Raw genomic sequence first — 10,440 nt, forward strand, 5'->3', positions numbered from 1 at the left:
GAGCGGTGGCTCAGTCCGCTTGTGGGACCCGCAGGAAGTGGAACCAGAGAGAGCTTTGCGTCTATCTGGAGGCATCCTGCTATCATGGAGAGGCTGAGAGCCCTTCGAGGTGAGTCCCTCCACCTCTCTGGACACCACGACGCTGCCCGAGCACACGTGTGCCTCCAGTGTCTGTTTAGGACGTGCAGCAGCACTGTCCTTGCTCTGCCCAGTGCAGCTGCCCACCGTGGTTTCCCCAGCACCCCAGCAAGGGGAAAGCTCCCTCCCCTGCCCCCGCCAAGCACACGCAGCCCCACGCTGTGGGGCTGGAGGAGCGTTTTCCCCCCAGAGCTGGCCGGGTGCTCGGCCCTGGCTCCAAGCAACACCTGCAGCAGCTGCTCTGCTCTTTCCTTCCAGGTCTCTTTGCTTGTGTGGGCTGCGTGCCCAGACGGACGCGTCGCAGGGAGAGAAGCAGGGTGTCAAGCCCTGTCCCGACCTGCGCCGCGACCTTACTGCTTCAGCGCCTGCAAGATCAGGAGGTGAGTTGGGGGCATCCAACCAGCAACCCTTGCCCTCCTGGCCCAGGGCCACGGTGCCGTGGGTGCCAGGCCCGGCAGCGCATCCACAGAGCGATGGGTGGCAGCGGGCAAAGCGAGCGTGACTGATCCTTGTCCCCAGGGTGACCGAGCGCAGGCGTACTGTGAGCTGGAGAGCGCCCTGTGCCAAGACAGCAGCCGCCCGCCGTGCGGAGTGGTGAACCGGCTGCTGGCAGAGGTGTCCCGGGACCTGACGGCAGCCCAGGTGAGGGCTCCCTCCCAAAGGCAAAGGGAACCGCCTGCCCACGCTGGTGTTGTGCTGGCGGATGGTGGTGGCTTAGCTCTTGCAAGGGCCTCAGGCAGTCTCCTGTGCCGCGTGTCACCAGTGACTCTCTTCCAGGGCGTGAGCAGCAACGTGAGGACAGCTGCCAGCAATGTCCTGGTGGCTCTGGCTCGGACGCACTTCACCTTGGTGATGGCTGAGCTCCAGAGCCACCTGAAGGCCACGGGGGACATGTGCAAGGAGTTGGTGCTCGTCACCCTGAGCAAACTCTTCAGCACCTATGGTAGAGTACCCTCAACCTGCTGACATCTAGAACAACCGGGAGGGAAAGGGGTCTCTGCCCTCCGCGTGTGATCTGCATTGAGCTGGGGGATGCAGGGCTGCAGCCCCTCCTCCCTCGCTGCCAGGACTCTGACTGTGGCCCTCTCCTTCCTCTCTGCAGCTCCACAGTGCATCCCCTTTGTGTGGCTGATGCTGGCAGGCCTGCGCAGTGTGGTGGGCCAGGTGAAGAGTGGCCAGATCCTGCGCGTCGCTTGTGCTGGTGAGTGCTGGCCCCAGAGCAGGGGGCTTCAGGACAGCCCTTGCACCTCACCCTGCTGCAGACTCTCACAGGCTCCCTTTTCTCTCACTCCCTTCTTCAAAAAAATATTCTTACTATTGTCTAAGTATTTTGTCATGTTTTTTCAGTTGTGAAACAGTGGCTGGATGGCGTGAAGATTCACTTGTCCGCAGGAATGCAATGCCCCTGGCCTGCCATGGAGAAAGAGCAGATGTATGAAAACCTTCGTGAGCTGCTCTTCTCCGTGATGTGGAACTGGCAGGACTGCCAGGAGGAACAGGTGAGCACTGCTGCATTCCCAGCCCAGGAAGGCAGCAGGGGCACCCATGTCGGCAGCTCTGTCTGTGCCCAGTGGGCTGAGAGCTGAGGGGTGATGAGAGGGAGTGGGCTGGCTCTGCAAAGGGCCCTGAAGTGGCTGTGTGCCAGGGAGCAGCTGCATGTGACAGCATTGTGGCAGGAAGAGCTGGGGATGAGGGTATGGGGAAAAGCTGCCTGCCCTCCAGAGCGAGCCCATCTCCTGCTGGGCGTGGGGGTGTGGGGAAGGGGAAGGGAAAGAGAAAGAGAAGGCCCTCTGTGTAGGAAGGGCAGGCCTTCAGTCTTTGATAGCGGGCCTCTGCCATCCTCTCCAGGACAAACAGGCCGTCCTTGGGGCTGTGGCTGCCATGTTGGAGGTTCTCCTGCAAGAGGAGCGGCACCAAGAGCACGTCTGGGAGCAGCTCCTCTGGCTCGTTCACCCGTGTCAGGAGATCCAAGACACCTGCAGGGTGGCCAAGGTGAGGCGTTGTGCAGGGCTCAGGGTGGACGTGGGGCCCGTGCAAGTGCCACGAGGGGTCAGGGGGACGCAGGGAGGAGGTGGGGAGCCCTTGCAGAAAGAAGGGATGGGTGTTCAAGGGAGGTCTGAGGCTTCCTGAGCTCTTCAGTCAAAGAAGGATTGGCCTGGACGAGAGCCAGGAGGGAGCCAAGACTCACAGGGGCTCATCTCCTGGGGATGGGAGACTTCGTCACCACCACCTGGGTGGTGGGGCTCTGAGTGCCTGAGGAGCTGTGTGCTAACAACGGAGGGGACCACAGCCAGTTGCATCTGATGGGGGAGAAGTGGGCTGCTGGGTGGGAAATGCCTGCAAATGATGCCCAAACACGGCTCGATTGAGAGCAGAGAGACTCTCTTGGTGCTGCTGGGTGGTGGGGGATAAACAAGAACGCCTGTGCAGGAGCTTCTCCCTGCAGAGAAACAATTGGGAAACAGTTTCTCCACTCGCAAGTGGCTAGATGTGGCTTCATCCCTTTCTTCCTCTCCTGGTTTCTTGCAGAGCCTCACAGTCTTCCTGGAGGCCTTAGGGGGCACTGAGTCTGTCATTCCAAGGGACAAGTTTCAGGACGTCACCAGTGCCGTGTTCTACCAGGTAAGGGGAGCCTACCCTTGCGCCCACAGCAGTTTCCCTCGTGGCTAAGTCTCAGGAGGACTGCAAAGCTCCGAGCCCCTGAATAAGGCGGCTCAGCCTTAGCTCCTGCATGCTCAAGGCTGCTCCAGAGCCGTGCATGTACTCCCGGGGATGCTGTGGGGCGGGCTGGGTTTTGTCTGCCTGTCCTCTTCCCGAGAGTGCCCAGGGAGACGAGAGCGGGCAGCACAGTGTCTTTTCCGTCCTCAGTGCTGATGTGATTTTCTCAAATGGACCTTGTTCCCACAGCTCTATGACGACAGCAAGCAGCACAGCGAGGCTGCTCGTGCACAGCTGACCCACTGCATCATGCTGCAGGGTAAGGAGAGGAGCCTTGGCCATGCTTGGCGGTGCCCTGGCCAAAACCTCTCTCACAAACCTCAGGAATGGGTGTGAGTTTCTTGCTAACATGGTGTGGGATTTCCTCCCTGCAGCCCGGATCTGCCCAGAGGAAATGATCCTGTTTCTGCAGTCGCAGCTGGGCGATGACTGGGAGCCTGGATGCGCGGCAGCCCTGGGTCTGCTGCGTGCTCTGGCTCGCTCTGATGGTCAGTACCACGGGTTGCTCAGTACCACGCCTTGGGACTGCCAGGGCTCCCTTCTGCCATCTGCGTTGTGGCTCCGCTCATGCTTCTGTGCATCTCTTGCAGAGCCCATGATGACAGAGAAGCTGCCCCAGGTCGTCGAGGCTGTGCAGCGTCTGTGCAGCGACCCCAGCATCCGGGTGAGCTGGTTTGGGAAAGGAAAGTGCTGTTGGGGTGGTGATGCTGCTGCCAGCACAGGCAGGGCTGGGGTGACTAGAGAGGTGCTGGAGCATTGGCCACACGGTCCTGATGGCTCCTGTGGGGAGAGCAGGCAGAGTGGAGCGGGCAGGTCCCTGTGCTGTGCCTGGAAAGCGCACAGCCTGGTGCTAAGGCCTGGCCCTCACGTCAGAAGCCAAAGCTTCTCCTCTGCTCTTGATTCTCTGCTCATGCCCAAAGGGCTGCCCTGATGAGCAGCGGGCTTCCCTTTGCCTTCTGACCAGGAAAATCACACCCACAATTGACCCCTTGCAGGTGAGGACGGCTGTTCTTTATTTCATCAAGGAGCTGCTCAGTTCTAACACCTGGAGCTGCTCAGCCTGGGATGTGGTGGGGCACATCTTCAGGGAGTTCAGCCGCACCACGGCAAGAAGGGTAAGGACAGTGGGCAGCATCTTCTTTTGGAAGACCCGTGCTGCTCGGAGGGTGGCACAGAAGCACCGCTGGGGCCACACCTGAGCCTCCTGAGAACTGAGCATAACCAGTGTTTCATTACAACTGTTGTGCAGGCATCCGGAGACCTTTCTGCCCGGGAAGCCCAGGAAGAAGGAGCTCTGCAGGAGCTGTGCATGGACATCCTGGGATCACTGGACGTCTCTGTGAGAGGGATGTCCAAAGTAAGTCACGCTCTGCCCTGCTGCTGCTCCCTGCCCTTGCACCACGTCTTCCTTGTCCCATTCCAAGACCCCAGCTGTCTCCTCCAATGTGCTCTGAAGCACACAGGACTCGGGTGAATTCACAGAGTCCTCTTCCTCTCTGAGCAGAGGCAGGAATGCTGACCTGCTCAACTGCCTCGTTCCCTACAGCTCCTGTGGCCGCGGCTGCTGTTGTTTGTGGTGCCAGCGCAGTACACAGGCATGCTGATCCCAGTCTCCCGCTGTGTCTGTGCACTGGCTGAGAAAGAGGAGCTGACAGGACGGCCGATAGAACACCTGGATCCCCATTTTGTCAGCTCCATGTTTCAAGGTAGGAGCAAAAACTCCCGCAGTGAGCTCTGCTGACCTGTGGTAGCACCCAGAAGGGACAGTAGAGATGTGCATGGCTGGGCGCGCAGTGTCTTGGACTCTTACTCAGCACTTTTTTCTCTTTGCAGGCCCACTGCTGACGCCCCAGACACTGCTTGCACGACTGCTGGTGAGTAGATGCTCCAGAGGCCGGTGCCACGAGCAGCCAGGAGGAAGCAGCGTGGCCATGGGCAAAGCTGTTGGCTGCTCCTTGCCTGCCAGGGCAGAGCCAAGTTGCTTCCTTTCTGGGGGGAAGCAGCTGCTCTTGCTGCAGAAGTGACCCTTCTCCTTGCTCTCGCTCAGGTGGTGGCAGGCAGCCCTGTAGCAGGCAGCCAACTCCAAGCCGCTGCCTTACTGCTGATGAAAAACCTCCACAGCAGGTTCCACAGAGCTGTGGGGGCCATGTGGGCTACTGAGATCCCCCTGCTGCTGCAGTGCCTTGAAGGTAAAGTACTGGTGGGGAAGAAGAAGCAGAGGCAGGGAAGGGAAGGGGGTGCGTGAAAATGCAGCTCTGCAGAGTGGCGGAGGGGAAGCACTGCCTGCAGCCCAGTTCTTGCTCTGCTGCTGTTCCCATTCCTGGGAGTCAGCTCTGAGGCCCAGGGACCTATCCCACCAGAGATCTGCCCATTCCAGGACAGGGATGGGCCCTTCACATCCCCTCAGACGGCAGTCTTGGAGCACTTAGTTTTGTGTTCCTGTGGAGGCAGTGTTTGTGGGGAGGGACAGGTCATTGTGGAGGGGGTGCGGGTCCCAGCTAGGCTGTGTCAAGTGCCCAGGCCAAGCCAGGTTTGCAGCAGCTCTTCTTCTGTGCCTTGATCCCAAGTCAGGGTCTTTTTCTTCCTATTGCTGTGCAGGGAAAGATGAGAGCTTCCCGGACACTGCCGAGTTTGAGCGCCGTCTGCTAAAGGTACAGCATTGCCGGGAGGCGCGGTGCAGAGGAGTGCTTGCCTGCCCCAAGTAGCCCCGCTCCCCCATGAGCCACTGTGGGACAGGAACAGCCTCTCAAGCGCTGCTGCGGAGAGGAGCGGCCGCACGCCTTTGTGGCGCTGCCTCTTCCGCTCTGTCCCAAGCCCAGGGGGGTCTGAGGAGAAGAGGGCGGGTGGCTTTAATGGAGGGAACACTGGGGGAGCTGGGAGAGGGACTGTTCTTCCTGACACCTCTCCCTAGAGGGCTGCAGCAACTTGGGAGTGAGGGAAGAGGCAAAGGGCAAGGGAACATTGTCTTCTCCTGTTCTCCAACAGTTCCTGAGGGCGTCAGTGGACACCGTGGATGATGAGGCGTGGACCGAGGCCCTGAGCAGTGAGCTGAGCTGGCGACTGAGCAGCTCTGCCAGCAGCTCTGCAGAAAAGGTGAGTTCCCCCCGGCTCTACCCAGCGGTGCAGCTGCAGGTGTCCAGCTGGGGCTGGGGCTGCGGCTGCTGCTCTGCCCACGCGGGATGCTGATGCTGCTTCCCAGTCTGTGCCCCGCAGAGGCCTTTCCCTGCAATCTGCCTGGGGATGGCTAAAGCTGGGCCCTGCAGCTGCTCTCAGCGACTCCCAGCGTGGGAGCTGGCCCTCCCGCAGCAGCTTAAGCTGCTGCCACAGCTCAGCTTCTTCCTTCCCTTCCCATGCAGTCGTTCCTGTACAAGGCTCTGGGCACAGTGCTGGGGTCCAGTAAGGGAGTCCTCCACGTGCAGGAGAAGCTGCTGCAGCACCTGGAGGAGGCAAACGCGGAGGAGCCACGTGAGGCCCAGGTGAGCTCTCCTCTCCTCCAGCTCCAGCCAGCATCCCTGCTCTGGCCCTGGGGCAGAGGCCTTCTCCTGGCCCTGCTCCAGGCCTTTCTATCTCCTCACTGCTGCCATTTTGCTCAGGAGAGGAGCTGTAGATTCAGGCCTGTGCCAACGGCCCCTTGTTCTTTTGTGCAGGGAATCATCTCTCTTCTCAGCCATGCTGCTGAGAACAACTTCCACACAGTCCTGGCCACGCTCACCATGTTTGCGTCCAGGCTGTGCAAAGGCCGCAATGCCAGGATTTCCAGGCGCAAGAAGGTAAAGCGTTACGGGTTTCCATCTTGGCATTCTTCGGCCTTATTTTCCCTGCAGCTCCTGCCTTGGGAGCCCAGGTGCATCGCGGGGCACTGGGGGCCGTTAGCGAGTGTCTCAAGGCATTTCTTCCCACACAGATGGAGCTGGACAGCACGAGAGCTCATGCCACACGCAGCGCTCTCATGCTCGCCCACGGCAGCGTGGCACTGCGTGCCTCCAAGGAGCAGCTGCTTGCCCACCTGGAGGGAGGCATCGTGGGCAACATCCTGATGCTCTACAGCTGCAGCTGCCGGGTGAGAGCTCAAAGAAGCATGCCAGGGTGTCAGAGCGCCCCGCTGCAGCCCCTCCACGTGGTGGGGATGCTGAGATGGGCCTTTCCTTTCCAAAGTCCCTCGGGGAAGGGTTTGTGTCCACATGAAGATCCAAGCCCTTCCCTTAGTGTTGTCTCCCCGTGTCCCTCTTGCAGCCCTTGTCCCTTCCTGCAGTTCAAAGCATGTTCTTCTCTCTTGCTCCTCAGGACTTGCAGAACAACCTCGCGCTGCTGCAGAGCATCACCGACTGCAGCTCTGCCTTCCAAGCTGTGGCTGGTTCTGCAAGCTTTAACCCCTCCTTGAAGAGCAAGCTGCTGGAGATCCTGATGGTGAGTGCCTAGAGACAGGGCTGTCTGCAGAGGAGTTCTGGGCTGCGCCACAAGGCTCGCTTCCCTGGGGGCATACAGGTGTCCAACAGCCACACGTCTCCAGCTGGTGGGGACCTTGGGTGCTGGCAGGCAGCGGCTGGGCAGCGGGCTAGGTGCACCAGCTGCTGCATTCTGCAGTGCTTCCATGGGAAAGTGATGGGGCTGGTGTGTGGCAGTTGTGCCTGTCTCGGGGCCGGGTGGAACAGCTCTCGTGTGCTCCTTGCCCACTTTGACACTGTCTCTCTGGGACTTGCAGGACCTGATGAAGAGGTATTACTCGGGCATCCCTGTCTCCCCAGTGCCTCTCAAGGCGGTTCTGGCCCTGGAGCAGTTGAGGTAAGGACTGAGGTTGCAAGGCAGGATAGTGGTCCCCGTTTTGGGTAGCTCCTGAGGGCCCGGAGGGGGCAGGGAGGGAGGAGCCGCATCTACAGGAGAGACGGCTGGGCTGTTGCGCCCAGCGAAGTTGAGGTTTGGGGCAGGGAGAAAGGCCCTGGTGCTCCTGTCCCCTGGCAGGGAAGAGAAGGGAGAGCTGGGGTCTCCTTCCCTCCAGAGCGGGAGGAGGTGGGCGCTGCTGGAACTGAAGACAGTGCTCAGCAGCATGAGCTGGGGGTATTGGCTTTGTAGCTGTTGATTGGGAGAAACTCAGAGGTTGCCTGAACCAGTCTGGAGAGCACTGGTAAAGGCCCTTTCTGATTTCTCTTCCTGTTTTCCTCCTCTCAGCAAGCTGAAGCCCTCTTTCGAAAGCAAGGATATGCGTGAGATGTTGGTCCTGTGCTGCAAGAACATCGTGACACATCCTTCAGCAGAGATGATGCTGAAGATCAGGAAGTCACAGCAAGCAGCACAGTACCTGCAGGTAACCTGCCGTAACTTTCCCGGCCACCTCTGGGTCGGCACCCTACCTCAGCACACACCACCTCTGCTCTGGCAGCAGCCGTGATGCTACACGTCACTCCCCTCTTCTGCTTTCAGCTTCAGCAAACATCACTGAAAGCTCTGGGCCGGCTCATGGGGGTCCTGCTGGAGACAGAGCCCAGCGGTGGCTTCTTCCAAAACATAGTCCATGTGAGTATGTGCTGCGGGGGCAGCAGTGCCGGTGCTCAGTGAGGCGGGAGGCCTTGAGGGCAAGGGCTGGGAAAGGAGGGACAGGGAGAGGGGTGGCAGGAAGGGAAGGAAAAGACGTCCTCAGTGAGACAGATGCTCTACCCCAGGTCCTGCAGAAATCCATGGTATCAACCAATGTGTGGGAGCGCAAGAGGGCCCTGCAGACCTGCTCCCAGCTGCTGGCTGTTTGTGAAGAGCTTCAAGTGAGTAAAGAGCCCCACCGCATGCCCCCTGCTCCCTCCCCGGCACCCCTGAGCTGGAAGGTGAGCTCCGCCCAGCTGTGCATGCTGTGTGACGGCGGCGTGGGGAAGGCACAGATGGGAGAAGCTGGGGAGAGCTGGGGCCGTCTACAGCTTTGTTCCTGCCTCTCCCCCCTGCAGAGAGGAGATGCCTGTGAGCACTTTGGCTCCTTGGTGGGATTGCTGGCGCCTCTGACGTGTGACCCCATGCCCGCATCCCGCCAGCTGGCCGTCACCTGTATGAGCTCCCTTCTGCGAATCCAAGGTGAGTAGAGCAGGCGTGCTCCAGCCCTCTGCCCTCCTCCGTAGCACTACCAGAGCCCCACGGGCTGGGCCCTCTGGACAGCAGGGAGAGGCACCGCGCACGGTTCTCCTCTTGTCCCCACCCTGTCCTCTGTCTCTCCCCCGTGGAAAGCGGTCCCATTTCCAGAAGCATGACTTCCCTTTTCTCCCTGTGCTCTTTCCAGCCAAAGCGACCAACACAGTCATTGAGACGGGTGACATCAAGAGCCTGTGCGAGGGGCTGCATGCCTGCAGCATCGCCTCTCAGCTCCAGACCACGTCCAAAATGGCAAGAGTAAGTGGACCCAAGAAGGGGTGCTGGGATCTCTGTCCGTAGAATTCTGCACGGCCCTATGCTGCCCCCAGCCTCTGACACCATTTCCAAACTGAGCTGTCACCCTGAGTCTGCTTTTCTCGGCCAGTAACAGGAGGCTCTGAGCTATGTCTGGCCTTCAGGCACCCAGTGCAAGGAGCTGATGCCATGATGTGCGTTTGTGTGTGTGTGTTTGTGTGCATGTGTGACTGTGGCTGCTGGGAGGTAGGCTTTGCATGTAAGCAAACAGCATGGGTGCAGAAGCTGAGAGAAGGCTCAACCGCCTTCCGTATAAACAGCAGGGTACAGACAGCAGGAGCGCTGTGATTGCCGCCTGAATGAGCGGCAAGCCGCTGAGCTGAGAATGCCCTCAAGACTGCTTGGTGTTTGGAAGAGCTGCAGCAGAGCAGTGATGGGATCTCTCCCGCTTCTCATTTCTCTGCAGATTGTGTGCAGAAACTTCCCCGTCGAACGCACCGTTGACTTCATGGCGGCCATCAAGGAGACCATCCGGAAAGCCAACGGAGTGCGCGTGCGTGCGTGTGGGAAGTGGATGACCACCTTCCTGCAGATGCACGGGAAGGACATCAGTTGGAACGTAAGAGACTTTCTCCCCCGTGTCTTGGACTTGTTCTGGCCATTGCACACGGCTAGGCCCTGCAGAGTCCAGGATGCAGCAAGTCATTCTTTCTCCCCTTCTTCTTTCAGGTGCCACCGCTCCTCTACATCCTGCGCAGCATCACATCGTTTGCGCAGCAGAGCACGTTCCTGCCCTTCCTGTGCCAGGCGGTGGTCATCCTCACCCGCTGTCACACTGAGGCCGTGATGAACAACTTCTCCCGGCCGCGTGGGCCAACAGACAGGTACTGGCACTCCCGCCTTTGCTGTGCCTGAGGTCACAGTTGTAGCTGGCCTCTGCCAGAGGAATCCAGAGAGGAGGCAGCTTTGAGTCTGTTTGAGGTCACAAGTCACAACCTGAGACTCTCCTTTTTCTAGTGAGACGTGGAAAAGAATAAGAGAGTTTTGCCTTCAACGCTGGGGCCGGTAGAAGAACAAAGAGAAAGACAAAGAGGAGGAGGAGGAGGAGGAGGAGGAGGAGGAGGAAGAGGAGGAGGAGGAAGAGGAGGAGGAGGAGGAGGAGGAGGAGGAAGAGGAGGAGAAGGAGGAGGAGGAGGAGAAGCAAAGCAAAGCGAAGAGATA

At 59.6% G+C, this 10,440-nt stretch overlaps 1 protein-coding gene across 1 annotated transcript; it reads left to right on the plus strand.

The window, feature by feature from the left end:
- Positions 1-84: 84 nt before the first annotated feature.
- LOC306944356 (maestro heat-like repeat-containing protein family member 2B) lies at positions 85-10,134 on the plus strand (the record flags this gene model as incomplete). The annotated part of the gene is made up of 30 exons (XM_079532850.1): positions 85-109; positions 397-518; positions 658-780; positions 916-1,081; positions 1,241-1,339; positions 1,486-1,637; positions 1,987-2,130; positions 2,668-2,760; positions 3,046-3,115; positions 3,231-3,344; positions 3,447-3,520; positions 3,852-3,971; positions 4,106-4,213; positions 4,403-4,562; positions 4,690-4,730; positions 4,904-5,045; positions 5,455-5,507; positions 5,842-5,949; positions 6,213-6,332; positions 6,504-6,626; positions 6,761-6,916; positions 7,141-7,263; positions 7,559-7,638; positions 8,023-8,158; positions 8,275-8,367; positions 8,523-8,609; positions 8,787-8,910; positions 9,113-9,222; positions 9,686-9,838; positions 9,949-10,134. 30 exons carry the CDS (start codon positions 85-87, stop codon positions 10,132-10,134), a joined length of 3,405 nt encoding a protein of 1,134 aa, XP_079388976.1.
- Between the last annotated feature and the right edge of the window lie 306 nt (positions 10,135-10,440).

Source organism: Tetrao urogallus, assembly GCF_951394365.1.
Source record: "Tetrao urogallus genome assembly, chromosome: 1".
Classification (NCBI taxonomy): Eukaryota; Metazoa; Chordata; class Aves; order Galliformes; family Phasianidae; genus Tetrao; species Tetrao urogallus.